The 27,636-nt window shown below is 34.9% G+C and overlaps 2 protein-coding genes across 2 annotated transcripts; one reads left to right on the top strand and one right to left on the bottom strand.

The window, feature by feature from the left end:
* The first annotated feature begins 6,992 nt into the window (after nt 1-6,992).
* Nucleotides 6,993-9,950, top strand: LOC122314310 (plastid division protein PDV1-like). The gene is made up of 2 exons (XM_043129810.1): nt 6,993-7,388; nt 9,238-9,950. Exons 1-2 carry the CDS (start codon nt 7,056-7,058, stop codon nt 9,727-9,729), a joined length of 825 nt encoding a protein of 274 aa, XP_042985744.1. The 5' UTR covers nt 6,993-7,055; the 3' UTR covers nt 9,730-9,950.
* A 14,971-nt stretch (nt 9,951-24,921) lies between these two features.
* Nucleotides 24,922-26,968, bottom strand: LOC122312936 (ethylene-responsive transcription factor CRF4-like). The gene has a single exon (XM_043127612.1). The coding sequence runs from the start codon at nt 26,272-26,274 to the stop codon at nt 25,192-25,194; it is 1,083 nt and encodes a 360-aa protein (XP_042983546.1). The 5' UTR covers nt 26,275-26,968; the 3' UTR covers nt 24,922-25,191.
* Nucleotides 26,969-27,636: the final 668 nt, after the last annotated feature.

Here is a 27,636-nt window from a genome sequence, read left to right as displayed (position 1 = left end):
AGTTGTTTTGAGAACGGAACTTTTCTCTCTAGCGTTTTTCGTCCAGTAACTAGTGCCCAGTCAGCCAGCCATAGCTGCTCCGACCAGGAGGGAGCTTCGGCTCCTTCCCCCCTCTACCTGTTCACCCTCCTTAGGCTGTGTCTATACAGTTTTTTTTTTCTATTTTTTTTTCAAACTTTTGCCTGTAGCACCATGGTGTCCCGATCTGTTGCTCGCCGGACTTCGAAGACCAACACGCATCCTACCTCTAGACTCCCTAGCCACCGATTGTTGAAGGTAGGAGAAAACTACCGATTAGTATGCCACGTACTTCTCATGCGCGCTTGTCTATGCGCATGAAACCCAAGTGCAGTCGTGAATGGGTGAGTCTCCTGTTGCCACGCGTGGCTCTGTTTGGACCAGTGGCCCCAGTTCTCTCAGAATCGTTTACCTTTTCTCTACATAGGTCACGCGCCACCACCGTCTGTGACGATCTTTTGTCAGTGTATCGGCACATTATCTAGTTGCTATATCCCTATATTTCTGTTTTTCCTAACCAAAAATCAAGATGAAGTGGTCGTGAAAATCTCTTTCAGTCAGACAGGATCAACAAAAAGTAACACACATTTCTCAACTACGGCTTTAAGTCGTAGTTTAATATTCTGTTTATCAGACTATTTTAAAATCGCTTTAGACGGCATCCCCTTAGTGGGATTGGATGGGAGTCGGCTCTGAAACTCGCTTTTTTATTTTATTTGGTGTTGCTTTTATTTGTTTTGGGATAATTGTTGAAAACTCTCACCTCTCTGAAATCTTGTATCTTATATATGCATGGTTTTATATATATAATATCACTTGTTTAGAAAATAAATAAATAAATAAATAAATAAAAATAAAATTATAAAAAATGTGATTAGTGTTATAAAACTATCGAAAGGAGAGAGAGAGAGAGAGAGAGAGAGAGAGAGAGAGAGAGAGAGAGAGAGAGATAGAACTCAGAGAAGTTATGAAACTTATGAATTTCTTAAAGAATTCAATGATATATATAGGCGTACAAAGGGAACTATGCAAGTTACTATGCAGTACTATGCTGGCACTGTGCATATTTACTATGCAGTACTATGCTGGCACTATGCACTGTGCGATGTCGGTCATTTACTATGCCGGTTACTATGCAGTACTATGCTGGTACTATGCGCACTGTGCGATGTCGGCCATTTACTATGCCAGTTATTATGCAGTACTATGCTAGCACTATGCACACTGTGCGATGTCGGCCATTTACTATGCCAGTTACTATGCAGTACTATGCTGGCACTATGCACTGTGCATTTGACGGCTAGCTCAAGGTGGTCATACAATTTTACAATGTTATTTTACAACACTCCCCCTTTGGATGACCACATATAATGAATATGCCTCGTTAAAACCTTGCCAAGGAAAAACCCTGTGGGAAAAAACTAATGGCGAAGGAAAAAGAGTACAATATTCATGTGTACCGTAAAATGCTTTAAGATTGCCTCATTAAAACCTTGCGAAGGAAAACCCAGTGGGATAAAACCTTAGCGAAGGAAAAAGAGTACAATCAGCATAAGTCTTCAAGACGTTACTCCCCCTGAAAAGTGCATGATAAAAGGTCTTCAAGTCTCCGCATTCCAATGTTCTGCACAATCTTCTTAAATGTTGCAGTTGGTAATGCTTTTGTGAATAAATCTGCCAGATTATCGCTTGATCGTATCTGCTTGACTTTAATTTCACCTTTTTCTTGAAGTTCATGAGTATAAAAGAATTTAGGTGAAATATGTTTGGTTCTATCACCTTTGATATATCCTCCTCTAATTTGAGCAATACAAGCAGCATTATCTTCGTATAAAGTTGTTGGACTATCATTAATCACTGGAAGACCACACTTTTCTTGAATATGTTGGATCATTGATCTTAGCCAAGTGCATTCTCGACTTGTTTCATGAATTGCAATGATCTCTGAGTGATTTGAAGATGTAGCAGATAGTGTTTGTTTGACAGATCTCCATGATATAGCAGAATTTCCATAAGTAAATACATATCCAGTCTGAGATCTACCTTTGTGTGGATCTAAAAGATAACCTGCATCTGCATATCCAACTAATTGTGGACTTGAACCATATTGATAAAATAATCCCATATCAACCGTACCTCGAAGGTATCGAAGGATATGTTTAATGTCATTCCAATGTCTTCGAGTTGGTGCGGAACTATATCTTGCAAGTAAATTAACTGAAAATGCAATATCAGGCCGAGTGCAATTTGCAAGATACATCAGGGCTCCAATTGCACTGAGATAAGGTATTTCAGAACCAAGAATTTCTTCATTGTCTTCACAAGGACGAAATGGATCCTTCTGCACATCAAGTGATCGAACAACCATTGGAGTACTCAGGGGATGGGCTTTGTCCATGTAAAAGTGTTTCAAGACTTTCTCTGTATAATTTGATTGATGAATGAGAATTCCATTTGGCAAATGCTCGAGCTGCAGGCTGAGACAAAATTTCGTTTTGCCAAGATCTTTCATTTCAAATTCATTCTTTAAATATGTAGCAGTTCTTCTGATCTCTTCAGGAGTTCCAACAAGATTTAGATCATCAACATAAACCGCAATAATAACAAATCCGGAGTCTGATTTCTTAATAAAAACACATGGGCATATTGGATTATTCTCAAATCCTTCTTTCAATAGATATTCGCTAAGGCGTTTATACCACATGCGTCCGGATTGTTTTAAGCCATATAAAGATCTTTGAAACTTAATAGAATACATACTTCTGGATGTACTCAGATTAGAAACTTCAGGCATTTTATATCCTTCAGGGATTTTCATATATATGTCATGATCTAATGATCCATATAAATATGCGGTGACCACATCCATCAACTGCATATCCAATCTTTTTACAACTGCCAAACTAATCAAATATCTGAATGTGATTGCATCCATAACAGGAGAGTATGTTTCCTCATAATCAATCCCCAGTTTCTGCAGGAAACCTTGTGCAACAAGTCGTGCTTTATATCGCACAATTTCATTACTTTCATTACGTTTACGTATAAATACTCATTTATATCCAACGGGTATTACACCCTTTGGTGTTTGTATAATTGGTCCAAAGACCTCTCGCTTTGCTAGCGAGTTTAATTCAGCTTCAATAGCTGATTTCCATTTTGGCCAGTCATCTCTACGTCGACATTCTTCGACAGTTCTTGGCTCAATTTCTTCATTACTTCTGGTAATGTCAAGAGCCATTTTATATGAGAATATGTTGTCGACAACAGTTTTATTTCTATTCAAAATTTCTCCTGTATTCATGAAATGTATCGAGATCTCGTTATTTTCAGGTACCTGTCCCTCTTCAAGGGAAGACATTTCATGAAATACCTCTTCAGGAGGTTCTTTCTCAGGAGATTTACTCTCTTCATGAGCATCAATTACTCTTATGGCCTATGTTGGTATGGACTCTTCAGGAGTACCAAATTCATTTTGTATTTTTCTCTTTCGAGGAATTTTGTCCTTAGCACCAATAGGCCGTCCACGCTTTAGGCGTATCTTAGACTCGCCTATTGCTATTTTGGCAACTTGTCCTTCAGGGACTGCAATCCTTGCTGGAACATTAACAGCAGGAATATATGATTTTACCACACCTTTAGTGTCAGTAAATGCATCCGGTAATTGGTTTGCAACACTTTGCAAATGAATAATCTTTTGAACCTCTAGATTACATTCTTTTGTACGAGGATCAAATTGGGAAAGAGCTTTATTTTCCCAAGTAATTTCTTGTCGTGCTTCAGGCACCGACTTCTCATTACACAATGTTTGTCGTGCTTCAGGCACCGACTTCTCATTACCCATTGTTGGAAAAATGGATTCGTCAAAATGACAATCCTCAAAACGTGCCTTAAACATATCCCCTGTAAGAGGCTCAAGGTATCTGATAATAGATGGAGAATCAAACCCAACATATATCCCAAGTCTACGTTGAGGGCCCATCTTTGTACGTTGTGGAGGTGCAATTGGAACATATACAGTACATCCAAAAGTACGAAGATGAGAAATATTTGGTTGCTGACCAAATACAAGCTGTAATGGTGAATATTTGTGATATGCTGATGGTCTAACTCGAATTAATGATGCTGCATGAATTATAGCATGTCCCCAAGCAGAAATAGGAAGATTTGATTTCATGAGTAAAGGTCTAGCGATTAGCTGAAGCCTTTTAATCAATGATTCAGCTAAACCATTTTGAGTATGTGTGTGGGCAACTGGATGTTCAACATCTATTCCTATTGACATGCAATAATTATCAAAAGCTTGAGATGTAAATTCTCCTGCATTATTCAATCGAATAGTTTTAATTGAATAGTCAGGGAATTGTGCTCGTAGCTTAATTATTTGTGCAAGAAGTTTAGCAAATGCAGCATTTCTAATGGAAAGTAAACAAACATGTGACCATAGACTTGATGCATCAATTAAAACCATAAAATATCTGAACGGTCCACTTGATGGTTGAATAGGCCCACATATATCTCCATGAATCCTTTGTAAAAACGATGGAGATTCAAAACCAACCTTTGAGATAGATGGTTTGATAATCAATTTACCTTGAGAACATGCAGAGCATGGATATTCATTGGGTAAGATAATCTTCTGATTCTTTAGGGGATGCCCATACGAATTATCAATTATTCGTCTCATCATTATTGATCCCGGATGTCCAAGACGATCATGCCAAGTCATAAATATTTTAGGATCAATGCACTTCTGGTGCATTACAACATGTGATTCAATTGTTCTCATTTTTGTATAATACAATCCAGATGAGAGGGCAGACAGTTTTTCTAATACGAGCTTCTGGCTCGAAATTATTTTAGTAATGAGAAGATGCTCTTTATCGTCTTTGTTAATGGTTTCAATATGACAACCATTACGACGTATATCTTTAAAACTTAATAAATTTCTTCTGGATTGTGAAGAAAATAGAGCATCATCAATGCAAAATTTGGTGCCATTAGGCAACACAATATAAGCTCTTCCGGAGCCTTCAATTAGATTCGATGAACCGGAGATGGTATGAACATAGGCTTTACTCAATGTTAGATTTTGAAAATATTTTTTATCCTTAAGAATTGTGTGAGTTGTAGCACTGTCAGCCAGACATACATCTTTATTATTCATCTCGGAGATAGAAAGTTCATCAATAAGACTCATGATTCTACAAAATATATAAAACTTTCATTACTAAAAAAAAACATTACAGAATAAAAATATTTTACAATAATATAAAGGAAATACATTAATTAAAAAGGAACATTTCCATGATCAACTATACCACTAGAATCCTCAAAGAAATCAGAAACATCAAGACTTGTAATATCTTCTCCATCTATAGAATTTAAAGCATATGATGGTTCAGCAAAATTTGTTTCAAATTTCTTTGTTTTTTCTTTTATGGAAGATTGGTATAAGTCAACCAAGTGTTTAGCTGTACGACAGGTACGAGACCAATGTCCAGTCATACCACATCTATGACATTCATCTTCATATTTCTTTACAAATTTATTTTGAGGACCTTTGCCCTTTTCTGAGTTGAACCACTTCTGGTGGTACGGTGTATATCTATTATTTTCCCTTTTAGTGTGGTCACTTCTAGGACCTCCACTTCTATAGTTTTTCTTACCACGTCCACGCCCTCTTTTTCTTTGAAAAGATGCACCATTCGCTTCTGGGAATGATGTAAATCTAGTACCATTCACTTCAGGGAATGATATAGAACCAGTAGGACGTGACTGGTGATTTCTTAATAAAAGCTCATTATTTTGCTCAGCTAATAGAAGACAAGATATAAGTTCAGAATATTTCTTGAACTTTCGCTCTCGATACTGCTGCTGCAGGAGCACATTCGAGGCATGAAAAGTAGTATATGTCTTCTCTAACAAGTCATCATCAGTGACTTTTTCACAACATAATTTCAATAGCGAGCTAATTTTAAAGAGTGCAGAGTTATACTCACTAACACTCTTGAAATCTTGCAACCTCAGGTGCATCCAATCATGACGAGCTTTTGGGAGGATTACAGTTTTCTGGTGTTCATATCTCTCCCTTAAATCATTCCACAAAATAAGTGGATTTTTCACCGTTAGATACTCAGTTTTTAATTCTTCATGAAGATGGTGCCGAAGGAAAATCATTGCCTTAGCACGGTCCTGCAGGGACCCTTGATTTCCTTCTTTAATTGTATCTCTCAGGTTCATTGCATCCAGATGGATCTCAGCATCAAGGATCCAAGATAAATAATTTTTCCCAGAAATGTCAAGAGCAACGAATTCCAATTTTGTAAGATTTGACATTTTCTACATATATAAATCAAGAACATAAGTATGTTTAATATTTCATATTCATTTTGAAAACTATAAAAAAATATATTGAAAGACTTACTTGAAGTAGAGGACTATTAGCTTCAAGATCGTCAGAACTCTCGTGCCGATAATGTGTTATAAAACTATCGAAAGGAGAGAGAGAGATATAGAACTCAGAGAAGTTATGAAACTTATGAATTTCTTAAAGAATTCAACGATATATATAGGCGTACAAAGGGAACTATGCAAGTTACTATGCAGTACTATACTGGCACTGTGCATATTTACTATGCAGTACTATGCTGGCACTATACACTGTGCGATGTCGGTTATTTACTATGCCGGTTACTATGCAGTACTATGCTGGCACTATGCGCATTGTGCGATGTCGACCATTTACTATGCCAGTTACTATGCAGTACTATGCTAGCACTATGCACACTGTACGATGTCGGCCATTTACTATGCCAGTTACTATGCAGTACTATGCTGACACTATGCACTGTACATTTGACGGCTAACTCAAGGTGGTCATATAATTTTATAATGTTATTTTACAACAATTAGTAACTAAAATTTTGAAAATTTTGACCGGACATGAATGCTCTGAATTTTCATGTCCTAAATTATATAAGCACCAAAGGAGAGAGACCCTAGAAACCTCAGAGCCTTCTTTCCTACCGGATGAAATGACATGGGAGATGGAGCTGGATGAAATTGAAGCGATCTTGGAGAAAATCTGGGACCTCCACGACAAGCTCAGTGATGCCATCCACTCAATCTCGCGGACTCATTTTCTCAACTCCGTCAAAGCGCTGAGGAAGCCCGAGAAGATTAAGAGGCCCTCTTACGACGGCAAAAACATCCACAACGACGTCGCTGAGGGCGAAGATCGAGCCACCGGGTTCGTATTCGTCAAGGACTTCCGGTTGGAAGACGAATCCACCATCCAGGAGGCCAAGAGCCTCAACGCCATTCGGATCGCGCTTGAGAACCTCGAGGACCAGCTTGAATTTTTCCATGTGAGTCGCTTATTTCGTTTCTGTGTGAGTGCTTTGGTTGATTTATGTTTTCTCTTTGGTCGGGAAAGTTGTAACTGAGTGATAACGAACAGCAATTTTGATATTTGACCCTCTAGGAAATTAAGAGAAAAAGAGAAGGGAAATGCAGTTTTACCTTAAGAGCATCGTGCGGTTTTTGTGTAAGTTCAGGATTAGCTTTAATTATCTAACGTAAGTTATATCGGTATGATGCCTTATAAAGTTCATGCAGTCCTGGTTGGTTATGATCAGTTTGGTTGCTGAGAAAATGTAACTGGAAAATTTAGAGTTGAGTAAAGAGATTTTCACACTCTTAGGCCTGCAGAGAATAGCTAAGAACTTTCCTTTTTCTCTTTTTTGGTTTTTCCTTTGTCATATATCTGGAATAGGGTGTTTGAGTGAGACCGAAGTTAAGCATAAATTCTCTTCCAGAGTAGATATCATTTACTTTTGGCTTCTGGAATAGGGTGTTTGAGTGAGACCGAAGTTAAGCATGAATTCTCTTTCAGAGTAGATATCATTTACTTTTGGCTCGACCTCATCTACATAGACGTTATTTAAAAGACAAGGAGGTTACCGGTCATCTTTTTTGAAAAAGAGGGGGGGAGGGGGGGAGGCGAGGAAGTTGGAGGAATGCGATCCTTGCAACGGAGCACCTGACTCGGTGACGCATGAGATGAAGGATAGATCGACCATGTTGAGACTAGGATGGAGAAGGCTCTGAATCTCTGATCTTAATTATTCCTGTGATTTGAAGGGGGAGCTATAAATTTGTTAGAAGTGACTTGGTAGGGAGAACTTATAGGAAAATCATCAGTGTGCTCTAGAAACATCTTAATGTAAGGGGAAATGGTTCTTACAGCCTAGACCAAGTACTTGGATAATGGCTTTTCTTACTTGAGGTAGTTGTACTGGGAGAATTATGCTGTAGGATGTTGGCTTCAAATGATGAAAAAAAGGAGTTTTCGAAAATGAAAATGTTGATGGTTGAATGGGGAGAAACGAGAAAACGCAGAAAAATGAGAACGGGTGTATTTGTTTTATCTCTGTATTTTGGGGTTTTAAGTCAATTTGATTAGCAAGAAAGTGAGGAAATTGGAAAGAAAAGGAATTAGAACAATAACTTGAATTCTTTGTGGTGAGTTGTATTTTGTGGCTTTCTTGATGGTATCTTGTATTTTGTTTAGTTCTGTCAGCTGTAAAATTGAAGAAGGGAAGGAAAGACTCCACTTTAACTTAAGGGCCTTGCTTTGTAGGTAGCCATAAAGATAAATAAATTGGTGATTGGTCAACAGACTGTTTACAGTAAGATGGCATGTACAAGGCTTTTCAATTTGTATTTTGTTATTAAAAAATTGAATATGGGATTCCCTATCTTTCATTGGTACTGTCTGTGCTCTGCCATGTGAGAGCTAACTTCTAAATTTTTATCTGACTGGAAATGGATGAAACTTGTAATTTTTTGTATGGACATGGCATGTACCTTGCTCTGTCTCAATTTCTTGGGCCTTTTCACTCACTGTCTAAAGATAAGTCACATTCTTCTTGCAATATTTTAAAACAATGTTGAAACTGGAGTTCTGGTCCTAGTATGGAAGGAATGGAGTCTAAAGTTAGATGCATATCAACTTAAATATTTGGGACGAGGCTTTGTTGACATTTGTGTTGGTGCTAGAATTCAACTAAGAGAAGGTTTTTTAGTCTAGAATCCCTCTTTTCTTTTTTTTTGTTATTTTTTTTTCAAATGGGAATAAGAGATAGCAGTCAATGCTCAGTTTTGTGGGATTGCAATTCACTGACAGATTCCACATGGTTTTTTTCTCTTTGACAGACTGTTCAAATGCAGCAGCAGGCTGAGAGAGATGCTGCAATTGCCCGGTTAGAACAAAGCCGGATAGTTCTTGCAATGAGATTGGCTGAACATCATGGTAAGAAGTACGAAGTCATTGAAGAAGCTCTGGCATTTGTACGTGATGCAGGTCACTTTGTTTCACCTGAAAAACTTTTTGGTCACCCATATAGTCCATCTGGTGAGAAAGTCGTAGTTCATGAAGAGAAGAGGTCAAATATACTCATCAAATTTCTTGTTTCAAGTTTTGATTTTGCGAAAAAATCCCTTAAATCGGATCAAATGGGTGGGATACTGGGAAATGCTGCTCTGGTTGCAGTTAGCATGATTGCATGGCTGCATCTGCATCAGGTAGCTTATAAGAATCATCCACAGAAGCGCGAAGATATCTACGGGAATGGAAATCTGAGACAGACTTCTTGGCCGGAGGAATCATCACAAAACCAGTTGGATGTGTTGGCAGGCAGGGGTTGAGTCGAGAAATTGAATTCTGCAATGACGCAGGGGATTGCTGATCTGATTTTGAAAAAGCTTCGCTTTGTTGTCTTTCAAGCCTCTCCCACGAAAGTTTAAAAGGGTCTACTGGCAAACTAGTAAGGAAGTATGACAATCATGATTTTACGATTTGTAGACTGTTGTTGGATCTACAAGTGAGGCTATTCGAGTGTGATTTCTATTTTATAGTCGTTTCCTAACCTTTGGTCCTCTTTCCATTAGTTTTCTGGATTCTGTGTATATTTCAGTTAAACCTGTGGCCTATGGTAACAATCTGCACGTGAATACGTTTTTCTTGCGCTTTTCGTTATTGGAAAAAGAAAAATGCTAAAGTCAGACATACTTGGGGGAGGCCCGTGCACGGTGCCCAGTGTGTATTACTAAAACGAAGCGTTTCATGGATCAATCCCTCAATCGCATTCCTCACTAACACGACCTTATGAAACGGTGCGTTTCAATGAAAAAAAAGCGCCTAGCCCTCTACTACTCCAGCCTCCTTCCATCTATGAGAAGAACCTCCATTTCCCTATGCCGATTACAAAACCCCAATCCCTCTGATGAATTTCGCATCCCTCTCAAAATCGCTTCCCTCTCAAGATAGATGCACGGTTACTAGTACAATCCACCTTCGTCAAGGTTGAAAATGCTGATTGCTGCAAAAGTAAGAACAGAGCTTCAAAGGTCACCCTTTGTGACCACTACAGCCTCCACCCATTTTTCAGCTCCCTTTTAACTGCTACGGCTTTGCAACTTCCTCTACCTATCTCTCCTCTTAAGGTTGTACACATACATAAGTTCTCTCAATATATTTATACATCTCAATGCATCCACGAGTGTATTATTTTCGCTTGCATTCTCGCTCATCACGTTTGTTGTTCGCCGAGTATGTACTAGTTTCCAGTTCCTTTTTGTCTAACTTTCACTTCACTTTTTAGATTATTTTTTCATATTTTTTGGTTTCTAATATATTCACTTTTGTAGCAGAATTTAGCTTAAACATGCAATCGTTTGGGAATCAGATGGGTAAAAGTCACCTAAATGGGACAAAAATATTGTGAATTTGAAACCGGCTTTACTTTGTATATGTTTGTTGCTCAAGTTGTGGATGATTTCAATGTATTTTAGACTAAAACAAAATCTGTGCCATAAGCAAACATTTAGATAGTTAGAAATATTATGCAATTGCAAATATTCAGATCTAAATCTTTTTATGTTAATCTTATGCTACCATAGAATTTCATTCAAGTTGTGTCAATTTGAATATTTCATTTTACTCGAAGCACCTGATTTTATAAGCTATGATTTGTCTTTTTCCTTTCTGTGGTGGTCAAAGGATGTTAATTATTTGCTATTAACATCCCGATTTACAATGGGTTAATCTTACTTGATGTCATATCTTGGCCTATGTCACAATCATTTTCCCAGCATTCTGAAATCATTTCTTTTCTAGTACCGGTGATATTTCTACCCTGAAATTGTTTGCAAATCCATCATTGCTAATTTTGTTAACCCGTGTGGGCACCTCCTTTCTTTGGGTAGACCTCGGATCTGATTCTATGTCATTCATTGATTTTCAATTATATGCAATTTAAGTCCAGGACCTTTGTGTATATTTTCAGCATGAACGGTGCATACATCTAATGAAACTTAGATGTATGCACCTGCACTGGATGCAAATTTCCCCTGATTTTACATTTCTTGATCTGGCCCAAAAGTCTGGCCGATACATGGTCCCGCATTGATTTCTATCCACTCGTATCTTGTCAGCATACCACTGAGTAATGTTTAATTGTGATGGAGTTGTAATTCGTTGACAGACTTGGAATGTCATCATCAGTTGCTTTATCATCGCTTGTTAATCATATTTTGATGAACGGGCCAATGTGCATCTATGGGAAACCAGCTCTACTTAGGACATAGAAGAGAAAATCCTTATAAAGAGAGAAGCAAAATTGTTAGGAAAAGAGGAAGAGTTTCGAAAGAGAGAAGAAGAAATTGGAAAGAGAGAGTTGGCACTCTACAGCGATCAAGTCTAACTTCGTAGGCAAGAAGTAGACTTGCATCATGCATACACACTACTTCAGGTGTATTGACTAATATTTATATTTATTTCATTGCATATGATACGATCAAAGTGATGGAGACTTTGTAATTGTAAATTTGCCTGTATTGTTTATAACCAATCAGTCGCCAGCACTGGTGTTAGGGACTTAGCGTTTGTAATGGGGGATGCTATCTACATATGTTACTTTTTGTCATGTACTTGAGACTTTGTTGTTATGTAATTGAGACAACATTTTGTTATGTACTTGACGCTTGGGCCTATAAATATGAATGCTATTCCATTTCTTTTCTATAAAAATAGGCAAATGGAATAACTTCAGGAGGGAGAAAAGATACAAATTATATTGATCAGGTCAACCAAATTTACATTGCAAAAGTACAAGATACATAATGGAGGATCAAAAACACCCAATATTGCAGCTTTGGTACATCCAAAATTACAACTGAAACTATTACATCTGAAACTACAGCCTTTCTACATCAAATACACCCAAAATTACAGCCTTGCCACATCCAAAATTACAGCTGAAAATACTAGGATACAAAACGTGGGCTTAAACAACCTTTTATCCTCAACACCGACAACTTTGAATTCAACATGTGTGGGAAACATGTTACAACTCAAAATTTTCATCTTAACTTAAAATTCTCATCTCATCATTACAAATTTTCTAAATTTTCACACAAAATATAATATACAATTCAACATTTTCAAATCCCAAAACAATAATAATACTCAAAATTAATATTTTAAACTTTCATCTCAACTCAAAATTCTCATCTTACTTACCAAACTTCCCACACAAGTATTCACAAGGAAATCTTCCCGCCATGCAATGCCTCCATGACACCCAAAGCAGGCTTTTGTTGTACCTGATACGATAAATTAACTACAGTTACATGTTTGCATATCTGTTTGGACAAATTAATTCATGAGTAAATTAGATAAGTTAAAAAAAGAAATGTCCCAAACCACCACATAACATCTCAACACCACCACCAAAAAACATCATCTCAAACCATCATGAAAACACAACATCTAAAATCACCACCAACAAGCAACATACTCCAATAAATGGAATTAAAACTCTTGCTACAAAAAGCTATTTGGCTGCATTCCATCTGCCATCTTTGACTGTGTTCCATCCATTCCAAGTAAAGATGAAAGGCAAGCTGGGATCTGGCAGAGGAAAAGACCAGATTTAGACCCAAGAACGTGAAATTTGCAAGCTTTCCCACTCTGCAATTAGCCTAAAGAAACAAAAGAAAGTGTATGGAACACTGACAAATACAAGTGTAAGAATCCAAAATAAGTATGTAAAAATTTGCAACATTGATCAAGGCAGTGAATGGAATATCAACATGCTAAATTTTGTTTTAATTTTATATGCAGATGTTCAAAACCCATAAAACATCAACCCCAAAATAAACATATACTCTGCGCATGATAATATACTATATATATTTATGTGTGTGTGTGTGCCTATAATTGAGGTGCTGCTGTGCTATGGGAAACAGTTTTATAATATGAATGAGGCAAATTCCAATTCCAAAATCTAGGTTCTTACTTGTAACTGGGCCTCACACTTACGAAACAATCTAAACTGTTGCGACTTTGGGTAGTGATTTGAAGCAGATGGGCTAGGTTTTGTGAAATTTACATATAGTAGAAAGAAGGCCCAGTACCTCCAAACAACAACAGTAAGAAATAAGCGTACTGGTCCACACAGAGTTGAATCTCGAGCTCGACAACAAAAGTCGCGACTCTTGTGGCTTCCTAGTACGACATCAACTAACACGGAGCCATAAAAAACCACGTCTGTGACAACCAAAATTGATTTGTGCATTTCTGATGAACCACGTTTGTGTCAGTTCTTTCTTAGCTGTCATGTTCAGACCACTTTTGATGAAAACACAAAAAATATGTGATTGGGGACAGAAATACTACATTCCTTACGCAAGGGGAGAAAAGGAAAATTTTTTTTATCATCTTCACACTTCACACACTATATTTATTTTTATTTTTTTTATTTTTTTTATAATAAATATGTAGTGTGTAGATGATAAATAGAATAATTTAATTAGTTTAATAAGAATAAAATGAAATAAAAAAATAAAAAATAAAAAATATTATTTTAATATATAAAATGTGTGGTGTGGAATAATATGTAGCATTTCTCGAAAGAAAATATCAAAAAAATCACTATTTATTTAGGAAAGGAATGTCGGAAAGTTTTGTACCCCTTCTATGCTTGCTTTTCACTCTGTCAGTGTCTTCCTAATTTGGGTTGTTAACAAAAAGTTAGAAGTTTGAACACATAATTAACCCCATAATTTTCAGCTGTCTAATCCGTAACTTTTACTTCCTATTGAATGTTGGGCGCATGACTCAAAAATCCCTGGCCAATGAAAAAGAAAACCGGATTTCCTTTTAGAAGGTGAAAGACAAGAAGAAAACATCCTACCCTTTTTGTTTCCCTCTTTAATTTACATGACATGAAATAGTCAAAGAATATATATATATATATGTTTTCGGTGCAGGGTGTAAAGTTGTTTGAAATATTAGGAAGAAAAGTTGGATTTAATTCGCATTACTTATATCAGCTCCAGTGGTACCTTTTGTTTTTGATCATTGATTGTCAACTTTTCTTCCTTATTTGCATTCGATTAACAAGTGTTACGCCCAACATGATATCTGCTAGCTGTTTGTTGTACAAAAATTGGATATGAAAGATTATTGCGTTTAGAAGATGCGCGTCTTGAATGCATTACCCATGCAACATAAACAGTGCTTCCAAGTGGATGCATGGGTTTAGGCCAGAAGGTCAAACCAACGTACGAGTTGATTTTCAGACTGGACGGTGATCACCATATGTATAAAATGGGCATGCATGCAGGTAGGTGATGATCTAGACCGAGTGATCGAGTCAACCTTTGATAAGATCCGAGTAGAAATGTTTATGATATTTCCACCATATGTAAATCATGCATGCTAGCTAGCTCAATTTGGTGGACCATACAGATCGATAATATATATTATATATATAAAAAAATTTAGTTATAAGTACAATTATGTACTAATATGTGTACTAATTTATTGTGATTGGTCAAAAAGTAAATTTTATTAAAAATAATATTAATTTAAATTTTAAATATGAATAAATCAGTATTGATATACAAATTAGTGCACGACTTTATTTATATGTAGCAAAACTCTATATACATATATATCTCCGATGGTGGGTTGTAGTAGTACTACTATATCCGTTGATGTAATGTGTATTGGTGGTGAGGGGACCAAATTAAGTTTTGATGCAACAGTACAACGGAAGGGGCTCCGAAGTGGTGTCCCTGATGATCTTCATTAAATTGCATTGCAACAGTTCTTATAAGAGTTGGGTTGCAGAGAGACAGTGGCAGAGACAAAGACAGAGCGGCCCCAACTTGGAATGCAGGCTATTGCAAGTTGCTAGCTGTTAGCTTACATCTTCCATCGTCAACTCAATTCCCCCCCTGTTTTCTGCTTAAAAAGCCTGCAATGTAGCCGTCATTTACCCTCACTCTCAGCAACAAGTGGCTCCCTCCCTTGTCCCCCCCACCCCCCACCTTTTCCGAAACCCATGTAAAATTCCAGCTAATATATAATGAATTTTTTTAGTTTGTATTTTGTAAGTGAAGTAGTTCACTGATATTCATATTTATAAATAATTTATTATTATTTATAAATTATTTATTATTTTTTTGCTATTATTTATAGATCATCTCATCGTCTAAATGAAACTTCACATATTGAAATAGATTGACTTGCCAATTTTATTTTTGCGTCCTCTCTATACAATTTAGAAGTTTTAATTATGCATTATATGATTTGAGACACTGCTCTTACGATCTTATTTAGAAATTATATTTTCAATCATCATATTATATATAATTTTGTATAATTGTTTTCCAAGTCTTTTTTTAGGCTAATAAATATAACAGTGTCAATTTTTTTTTAAAATTTAAAATAAAATTATAAAAAAGAAAAATTATATGTGTGATTATTCTGTAACAACAATATATATAGTACAGTAAGTGAAAAAGTAATCAATTAGGCATATATAATAAGAGAGGCTATGAATAAAAGTTGTCCCTATAAATGAAGCATTTACGGAATAATTGTCAGTTCTTGCCAAAAGGAGATTAAGGACAGAAAGTAATTAAGATAAATGGTATAACTACTCATGATCTCAACACTCAAAAAAATAAAAAAATAAAAAGAAATTAAGAAAAATTTAAATATTCCAACGTCCCTACGTACCACTGCGTATTGATCACAATGTCATGATTTCTTATGGCACTTTATGTCGAGCATTGACAGTCTGTGTAAATGTAGCTACCCTAGTACTCTTTTAGGACATGCCTTTCATTTCTTTGCATTAACATGCTAATCACTACTTCTCCTCAGTACTGTAACATTTTTAGCCATACCAATTTTGTAAATTTATAATTGATGTAGCTTAATGAGTTTCGTCAAATTTACTCAATAATAATAACAATAATAAAATTAAAAGCGAACATATCATATTAAAACTGCATTTGAATGTTGAGCTGAATTCAATTCTTTACAAATAATAGTAAGTTGAGATGGTTAAGTGAGTTTTATGATCTAAGATAAGTTTATATGTGTTTATATATTAAGATGCGTTTAGTACTATTTATGAAAAATTAAAAAAAGTTATGGGTCTTATGTGTAAAGAGGTGTTGAGTTAAAAAAAGTTGTAGGTTTCACGTGTAAGAAGGTTTTGAGTTGAAAAAAGTTGTAGATTTCATGCGTAAAAAGATTTTGAATTGGGATGAAATTAATAATTTAAAAGTTGTGTGTTTGAATGTTAGACTCAGCTTAAAATTAGACTGAATTGAATTAATCTCATTGCATTCCAATAATCAAACTTAACATGAGTACTTTATAAACTTTTTTATATAAATTTCAGGAGTAATACCTTATACCCATATATATGTATGTGTATATATATATATATATATATATATATATATATATTAGTAGCTAATAATATCTTGGAATTTATAATGCTGTGTCGGTCAATTTATACCCAAACAATGCAACTGGATATGCAATAAATATTATCGACAACCATATCAAAGCAGAAACTGTGCAAGTTAATGAACAACATAAATACCCATTAATGGAAATAACTCTTGTCCGATGACCCCCTTCATGGCTACCGATGTCATCCATCATGAAGATATTATAAACAGGGAAAAATGGATGAAGTGGTCACGTGGATATCCTTCAGAAATGGGGCCGATCCACTTAGTCTGAAGAATTACATTGTCTTCTTAAAAACACTATACAGAATTTTGGTAAGATATAGGCACAATATGTCAATTTTCCTGTAATAAATGTGGAGTAAGAAGTTCTCAATTTCACTTAAGATGAATATCCTAAGGGCTAAGCTGATAAAAGAAATTATTATTTTTTTTTTCCCTAATAATGCTGATCTTAGGACAGGGTAAAAGTTTCGCACATTTTTTTTAAAAAAGCAAGTAAGAAAATGTGGGATTACATGAAAAATTTAATTTTTTAATAATAGTGCTAAATATAATTTAAGGTACACAAACATCGTGCTCTCCTTTTGAAAAAAAATGGATTTACAAGACTGTATATAGTATTATTCAATTTTTTTTTACTAAATATCTAATTAAAGATGGTACAAGTTTTTTTTTTTTTTTTTTTTTTGCTTTTCAGAAAACAATTCTCGAGACAATATATATATATATATATATATATATATATATATATATATATAGTAGAGACTTAGGTTTTGTTTTTGGAAGTAGTGAGATTTCAACCTCATGATTGGTTGAAGTTATGAAATGAGATTCCAGGCTACTAAAGGGAAGGAGTTGCATGTATTCTAAATTCTCACCTAATAGCAATTAATGATGGAGTTTCTATTTACCATAGAGTAGTCGGCCACCATCTCGCATTAAATCACTGTTAGCCGACTCGATCACCGCCGGCCAATATTGTCAATTAATTCCCCAACCGTCCCTTATCCGCTGCCCACTACCAAACGGGGACTGTTTCCGATCTCTTCTGATCTCCAATGCATGCAAGTTCCTTAACATTAAGACCAGAAATTATCAATCTTATTAATAAGGTAGTCCCGGAATCCAGGTGGCAATTATTAATTTACTTATTTGCTAATTATATTATTACACGTTTTCTCAACACAAACTACCAACAATTAGAGTTCAAATAACGCCTTATACTCTTATACCCAAAAGGCTTCATTTACCATCTGATCTTGGGTTTATTATCCATCTATTTATGGATTGAGATCTCTTATAATTTTGTTCCTAGGTAATATGGATTCCAAACAAAGCTTGAAAAATCGAAATCGGGTAATAACCTATTCAATGAATCAGGCGATATTTCATGATAATTATTTTGAATCGATTATTTTAATATTGATAAAAAAAATTAAAAATCATATATAATATAATTCAAGCATTTTATATTATGTACAAAAGAGTATGAAATATAAATTCATTAACTAGTTTTAGTGTAAATTATATGATAAGAATCTAAATAGTTTTAATGAATATGTAATTTGTGTATTTAACCTCAATTCTCCACATTTTTTTGCCTCATATACGAAGACCATTAAGTTATAGGCACATGTCAATTGTAGTAATTTATTTCCAACTACAAATTTAATATAAAGTATTCATTCATCTCCTATTCTTTTTTATTTACATAAAGAAAAAAAAAAAACTACATATTTTATCTTTCAGTTTTTTTGGAATTATTATTGAATACGCGGATGAAAAAGTTAAGATATGTTTAGTTATGTCATATTTTTGTACAATAAGTAAAAATAAAAATAAATAAATAAAACTCAATTATAAGACAACATAAAAATAAAAATAGTCTTGAACCAAATAGAATAAGCTCAGATAAGTCAAAATCAACTTGAATCAGTCGATTGAAGCAATTTAGTGAGCGATTAAAAAAATTCACTAAAATTGATTTGATTTCTTACCAACCCAATTTAAATCGGCCTAATCCAACCGTTTTATTTTTATTTTTTGAGTCTTGATTCCAACATTAAATATAGCAAGGTCCACTTGCTATATTATGCCTATATCTCTTATAATTATAGGGTGCACTTGGTTAGAAAACTAAGAGAAATCATAATCTAGTTATCCAAAAAAATTCTTTTAGCATCTTGAATTAGTTTTTGACATGGGATCAAGTAAAAATGGAAAAGAAAATAACTTCTCATGAATGATTTGATATCATATAAGAAAATTAAAAAGATAACTACTAACAAGTTAAAAAAAAAAAAAAAAAAAAAAAAAAACCTTTTGTAGGAATTTAATAGTTGTAGTGCTTGAATAATTGACGCTTTTAGATTTATTCAAAGACATCTCTTTCCGCAATAAAGATCATCTTTCTTGGGGCTAGAAAAATAAAAAATCTTTCTTGGCACTTTTTTTAAAATAGCACCTCAAAAGGTTGTCAACGCTTCTCTCTCAAATTTCAATGTACAGTATCCAATCTACAAAAAGTGTGATGCCCCCAAATTCTGTTTGGGATCGGACGGACATTTGAAGCGTCGAGACATGCAACACAAGGTTACCTGCCCCCGTTCATGACATATAAGATGCAATATTTCTAACATGCATCTAACAATATGCAATATCCGCAGCGGATAAATTTTTTCTTTAGCAATACTATGTACCAAATTGAAAATATCCCAAATGCTTAAAACATACTTCATACATAAAAATCCATTGAACAACTAAGATCACAACATTAGTCCAAAATGGTTATGATCCAAAAAGTAGTAGAGATGCAACTCAATCGTACAAGTAGTAATTTAAGTTAATTACTATATCAACATTTATGTCGCACCGTCACTTAGTCAACTGTGTCTAGTTGATCAGCTCCTGATTCTCCTTCAGGTCCTGTAACAAGATCTACCATTCGGGGGGAATGGTAGTTGAGACTACCAAAGTGAGATTTGATTACAAATCTCAGTAAGTTAACAAAAAACTTCCACACAAGCTAATGATGCATGGATGACAGTACAAGCATAAATGCATAATCAAATTCATAAGTAAATAAAGCATAACTTGGAGTACAACATAGCATAATTGACATAACTTAAATTGAAACATGAACTGAACTTGACTTGACATGAACTTGATCTGAAACTTGACTTAGCATGAACTTGCTTTGAAACTTGAATTAACATAAAAAATACATACTCCACAGTTGTTGTGGCCCCATGTATTTTACATGTAAATACATACTCCACAGTTGTTGTGGCCCCATGTATTCTACGTGTAAATACATACTCCACAGTTGTTGTGGCCCCATGTATTCTACACATCACAATGCTGTTAAATACATACTCCACAGTTGTTGTGGCCCCATGTATTCTACACAAACTGAATGTACTCAAGATGAAACGTGACTAGAAAACTAAAGGACTGGAGCCCTGATGTAACATAACGTGATTTGAACATAACTTGAAATACATGACCAACTTGAGATAGAAACATTTCGTAACATAGCATAACATATAATAGACAATATATTTAACATGACATACTTGTAATGTACAGTAATACATGACAGAATATATTATGTAACAGATAAATATTGATGATAGAATAAATTCTGTATAATAGATAATTACGTGATAACTTGGCATGGCATGACATATATGATAACATACATACATACACTATAGTTCCTTTACTTAGCACACATACACAGTAGACTGCTAGTAAGTTAAAAGCTAACTTACCTCGATTTCCGTGTTTCTTATAAAACTTCAAGTGCGATCACGAGGAACTGTAAGTTTCCAAAATTTACATTTCTCATGTAAATTTTGTCTTAAATTTAAATATCAACTCAGAAAAATTTAAAACAAAACACAACTATGAAGAACACACTATGGTCGAAACATCCATAGGCCATTTCCCTTTATTTTTGTTGCAATTCCTTCCAACTTCAAAACTCATGCTTAAACCAAAATTTTGCAACAAACATCTTCCAATCCTAAGTTCAAAACCATATTTAAAACATTCATTTAAAAAAAGCTAATAATTAACACCAAACTTTTTGTAAAATGATCCAAATACTTGAATCACAAGTTTTGACCTTAAATCAAAACATCTCCAAGAATTTCAAAAATCAAATCTTACTTCTAACATATTCATAATATCATCCTAACATCAACCATGCTTTAAATCATCAAACTAAAGTTACCAAAATCACAAAATAACATTTGGAGTTTTTGGTTTTACACTTAGTCCAAAAACAGAAACTTTTTCCTCAACTAGTTTTGATAAATCTCTTGATCTATGACTTATAAATATATGATATTCAAACCAAACCATTACATGGTTTAAAAAGATGTCCTAAAACATATACAAGCTTCTAATTCAAGATCACATGGTTAGAAATTAACCAAAACATAAATTTAGCCAAGAATATCCACACTTTGGCTTATCTGAATATCTCTTTGCATAAAATTTCATATCTTTGAAACTAACATCAAATATCTTCAAAATAATAATATAACATGTATATAAGATGTTTAGGATCCTCCAATAAAATTATCAAAGTCATTAGAATAGGTTTAGACCACCAAAGAGTTAAACTTTCTCAAAACAAAAACTGTTTTTCCTCTTTCAGTTTCTAAGTTTCTAAATCTAAGAAAATCTTTCATCAAAACCTTTAATCATGCAAAAATCCTCAACCAATAGTCATATATACATGTTAACAATACTCCATAAAAATTTCGGACCAATATCTATCCATTAGCTTGGTCAAAAACTCCAAACTATAACATATTCTCCAGTTTATCTCCCAGAATGACCTTTCTATAGTTTACACAATATTTGACTGACCAAATGATCTTCAAATGGGGCAAGTAAGATATCCATGTAAACTAGACTAAAAAAGGAACAACTTATATGAAGGAGACTTTATGATAAAACACTTACAAAAGCTTAGAAATGGGTGTACAAAAGACCTCCTAAAAGCTGTCCAAGAGAGAGTGTTTGATATTCTTTTAATGGAAAGTGTAAATGAAGATAATTTCGTGGGGAGAGGTGGCTGGAGATACTTATGGATGAGATATGGAAGAGATGAGGCTGGAGTTGAGAGTTGAGTGTAGTTTTCTCCTACCCAAAAAAAAATCTATAAATGATTATCTTATAATATTCTATTCAATAATATCTAAAAACAAATCAACTTAAGATATTTTTATCTAATAATATCTATCAACTCAAAATATTTTTACCCAATAATATTCACGAAAATTACCTCAAGATATTTCTTTTTATCCAATAATATCTACAGTTTTGAACAGACGTTTTGTCCGAAAATATGAAAAAATGTTATTGCGCCATAAAACTTTAAATAATCCTCCGAGTCTAATGGCACAAACCATAATACATTTTGACACTTCTAACTATCTCCAATAATCAAAAATACACTTATGATACCATAGTAAATAATAACACTAACTATATAGTTAGACAAAAACCTATACGATTAATGGATTCGTGAAAACTTATGAGGTTTTCACGAGGTTCCTTAAGTTAATAGAAATTTCACAATTGAATTTCTAGCGGGCTGTTACAAAAAGCATGCAGTATCAGTTTACCTTCTGTCAGAACTTGTTCCACACCCTCGAATCGGATCTTGCCCAAACTAACTTATACTTATTTTCTGTATTAATTTGTAACTTTGCATTAGATGGAAAATACTCCAAAACCAAGAGATTTTGATAAATTTAATTAAACAATTCCAATATGATATTTGAGCTCATAAATCTAGAACGAAGATGTACATTATCTCTAGCTCTTCCTCTATATATAATTAATTCATTGCATGTAGGTGTGCAGTGTCATGCCCCTTTGGTTGATAACATTGGAATAGCCCACGAGACAGTACTAATCACCAGCCAGTGAAAAGAAAGGGTCCGGCCGGGACAGAAACATGTATAGAAGAAGAATACTGAACACGTCCACATTTCTTAAGGTATATAAAAGCGGCATGCATATATGGGACATAGTGTCACATGCAATGTCACATGCAATGGGTCGTATAACCCAAACCCACAATCCTATTTTGCCCCAAAATTAATGTCCTAAAATTTTCCACCAACCGGCAGCGACAACCATAAAAGGACCCCTCCATTACTAACACGTACAACCTGGAGATCAGAATGCTCCCTCCCTCCTAAAAGCTAATTATAATTTGATTGTAGATCAGCTCGTACGCTACTCCATGAAGAGACTAGTCATAGTCGAAAGGAATTAATCCCTTATAATTTCAACATCACCTTACTCATCTCCTTCCTTCAAAAGAACACTTTAAGCATGTGCTATTATAACCATCAAATTCTAATTAAAGTCGTGCACATGAGAACTAAACGACATGAACTTTGAATTGTGTGTATCATGTATGTATATGTTTTCTTTGTTTTAATTTCAGTCTAGGATAAACATATAATATGTTCGAGGGCGTGAGGGCAATATCGATAGTTTTAAGAATAAATCATAACATAGATCAATTATTGTCTGGTTTTGAGACATAATGATGGGAAGTTGGTCGTGTCATTCCTCCGCCTCTTTGAGTATTGGTTAAGCAAGTGTCACTGCAGATACATATGCTCAGAGTCTCATCAAAGTAAGACATACAATATCCCTGTCCTGTCCTGTCCTGTGGCCGTGGTTCGTGGACCAACTATTCATTATTACAAATATTTTAAATTTATTTCTCTTTTCTGATTTTTTATTAGAAGAAAAATATTAAAAAATATATTATTTAAATGATATGAAAAATAAATAAATAAGCTAATCATATATGGCATATTGTAAAAATTAATATATAAAATAGAAAAAATAAATTTCAATGATGTATTTTAAATTATAATAAAAAATCCGTTGAGAATACTCTATAACATGAATATCAAGCGTCATGTGCTACCGAATTAATGTTATAACTAAATGGGCGTACGCATCGATAATTTTTGAAATATAAATAACATCATATTCTTATATTTATATGATTATTGATTTACTCAATATAGCATGATCTTATATTAAGTAATAGTGGGTTTTTACATTTGGAAAAGTATTATATATTCATCCATGCAAAGAAATTCAATTTTCTTTTTCTTTTTTAACTCTTTCTTTATATTTATAGTAATTTGAGAATATTGCTTTTATAGAATAAGGTTTTCTTGCTAATGAAATCAAAATCCTTTCGGGTAATTAGTAGGTGACCAATTAAGGTAGGTGATGATACGGAGAAGCTCATGATATTATAGATGAGATGTGATTGTTGTTCACCTCGTCTGACATACTTGTGAGTTGATGATGAATAATATTACATATAATTATAAAATGTATAAGTGTTGTACAATATTTTAAAAAAATGTGAGATGTATTATTAAAAAAATTAATTTTTTATTATGAGAGTTCTGTATTTATTAACTTTTTTTAAAAAGAAAATTATCCTTACACATTTCATAACTATAAATATTATTTTTGATTAACGATGTCTCAGCCAAATTGCAGACAATCTAATTACAGTACCTCTAAATTTAGTTGCCCTTTTAACTTTGGAACTTCTTCAAAATTAGAGAGGTGGATGGCCGGTTGGCTTTTGAGCACTAAACCCCACGCATGCATCTCACCATATTTGCTTTTTTGGCTGCATTTCTTCTATGTTGTATTTCTTTCACCGAGAAAATATGGTTTTGAAGAAAAGCAAACTCAATTATGGGCATCCCAGCAATGCTATTTGACATTATTGTGGCCATTCTGTCGGACATATTTTTTTTTTCTTCAGTAGAAAGTTAATATATATATATATATATTAATTAAACGCAAGTAGTCATGATCTGAAAAATACTATAAATATATATGTATATATATATTATCTTGTTTCTACTGAAGTGTTGTTCACCGATACTCTATTAAATAAAATAGAAAAGTTTTTTCCTAAATATTGAAAATTATTAATAAATATGAACCAAAAAGAAGAATAAAGAGTTGTCCACTAATTAATTTGCCAAAGTTAAACATACTCTTACAGCAAGCCTTAAGATAAGATACAAAAACATGCTTCCAAACAGAAAACAAAACTTCACTCTGTTTTTCCAATCTATATTTAAACAAATACATGACTACTGCTTAATAGTCCATAATAAATATTAGAGTACAATCGAAAGTAGCCGATACTTCTGGTTACGACCGTAACAAAATCTGCCGATAAATCGGCCAGCAAACGGCGGTAACCAACAACCACACTCATCCCTCTCTGTTCTGATCACTCCATTAGAGGACCACAAGAGGGTCTGAACCCAACAAGATGTCTTGGAAATAATCGTCTCCTTGGTTCGGGTTCACCATTGATGAGGACCCGTAACTTTCGTTTCTGTTATCACCGAACAAGCTGAGACCGAAATCGTCCATCGGGATATCTCTCGGCATCGGCTCGTCGAAAAGAAGCGACGGCTCGGAATAGTTAAAAGGGTCTTCGTAGCACGACGGAAACTCCAGCTGTAGATAATCGCCAATACCCGGGTCTTCAGAGAGACTCATTTCGGGCGCCAGACATTCTCGAAACACTTCCTCGCCATCCAGTTTTTCTCGTTTACACTGTCCCACTGGTTTCTCAATCAATTCTTGCTGCTGCTCTGGTTCTTCCTTTATTTCTTGTTTTGTGGGTTGGGCTTCTCCAGTACCACATGAATGAACTATGTAACGATGAAGAACAGACGTCGGAGAAGAGAGACTATGACTGTGACTTAGAGACTCGTCACTCGAATCATCGCACGAGACAGAAGGCACATTTATTTCGGGCATTTCTTTCGGTGGCGGCGGAGTGACAAAGTTGGTTGAAGCGTCCGGGCCTCGAAGCTTAATAGCCGCGTTATCGTAAACCATGGCAGCCTCCTCAGCGGTGTCATAAGTCCCCAACCATAGCCGTACACGTTTCACGGGATCCCGAATCTCGGCCGCCCATTTACCCCAAGGCCGTTGTCGTACACCTCGAAACTTCCTAACGTTCGTCGGAGCTACCTTCGGTGGCCGCCGGCAGGTCAGTGACCCTCCTGCTGGTCGTTTTCTTGCTTTCGACATGGCGTTGGTTTTGCAGCCAGACTCGATGTTGATCTCGTTGACATACCGCTTCACACGTTGCCGACCGAAGAAGAACAATACTTCGTCCTCGTCACTGGACGAGTCCGTGGCGTCGGGGTCGGTGACAGAAATACGAACGATCCTCGGGGCATTTGGGTCTACTTGTGGTTTCCGGTGGCCATCAGATACTACATGTCTCGGCTTTGTGAGCTTTTTGGTAACGTTTCGGTGCTCTGTGAATTTGATTGGGCATAGGATACCTTGGTCTTGGTCCATGCTTTTCCTTCCTCTCAGTATTAGTTGTCTCTCCTACGAGATTCTTTTCAAAGAAAAAGAAGATAAAGATGTCGAAGAAAGAGAAAGAGACGTGAACAAGAAGATTAGGGACAATTGTGATTGAGAAACCTGCCGCAAAGACATTAAAAAAGGTGGATTTGAAACAAAAAGCGTCGAGAAAATACTGTTTAAATCTCGAAGCCCATCAAGAAAGAGAGAAAGATAGGAGAGCAGAGGGAGAATTTGCCACCGAGGAAAATCACAGAGGGGACTAATAAATATGCCTCTAAACAAGGCAATAAAGTCTACAAGGAACTCAAGTAAAAGCAAGAAGGAAACAAAATAAGTGGCTGGATTCACCACCAAGCACTGCAGAGAATCGAAGTAGGAAGGAGCTCCTTTTGGTATCCGTTTGAGAAATATGAATGGAAATATTGCTGGACAATCACACACACCACCCACCCTAAAAGATCTCTCTCTGCTCTCTTGGAAACCAAGCAGAAGAAAAGAAAGAAGCAGATCGAGGTGGAGGCAATAGGTGAAAATACCCTTTAATTTGCAAGTGTGTACGAGAAAAAGGCAAAGGTTTGAGAGTGAGGAAGTCAGGAGAGACTAGAAACTGCTTTATGCTTAACAAAAAGAAAGAAGAGTTGAGGTTGCCGTGGGAACCGAAACACTGAAATCGTTGTTTTTATATACTAAATCCCAAACAACAGCCGAAACTGCGAAACCCAGAAATATCGAAAGAGTTAGATACTAATCTGTCTATCTGGTCCAATGGGATCGCATCCTACTGTGCTGAGTCAGCATATGACTTGTCTCGGACACTGTGATATGCTACTCACGTGAAGCCCACGATACCCGGCCCCTGTCAATTTGAATGGAAGGTCGATTGGTGTTATTAGGTGACTTTTTTAAGGGTATTTCAGTTAATTCTCCTTTTTCTAATAACCACTTATGTTTTTACAGCTAGGAGTAACGTGGCGGGCAACCTAGAATTCGACGCCGTTTATAATTCAGCGTTGTTCGTGATACTGTAACGAGAACTTAAAATAGAAGGTAAAAACGACCAATCATATGATTAATTGGAGGCCCGTAGTGTAAAATTTTTATGTATAATTATTTTTTTTTAAAACACTCGAGCAATTGTCAAAGTTTGAAATTCATTAACCACGAGACAATATCTTATTTTAAAAATAAATATATAATTTAATATATTATTACTATATTTATTATAAAATAAATTTAACATATAATTTAAAATTTTATATATATGTATACGAGAAATTATATTCATCTTACACCAGACATTTTATATATTTTAAAATAAATTTTTTTAATTATTTTTAATTTTAATTTTAT

This window comes from Carya illinoinensis, chromosome 6 (assembly GCF_018687715.1).
Source record: "Carya illinoinensis cultivar Pawnee chromosome 6, C.illinoinensisPawnee_v1, whole genome shotgun sequence".
NCBI lineage: Eukaryota > Viridiplantae > Streptophyta > Magnoliopsida > Fagales > Juglandaceae > Carya > Carya illinoinensis.
Note: the sequence above shows the minus strand (reverse complement) of the source record. Positions and strands in the feature narration are given on the sequence as shown.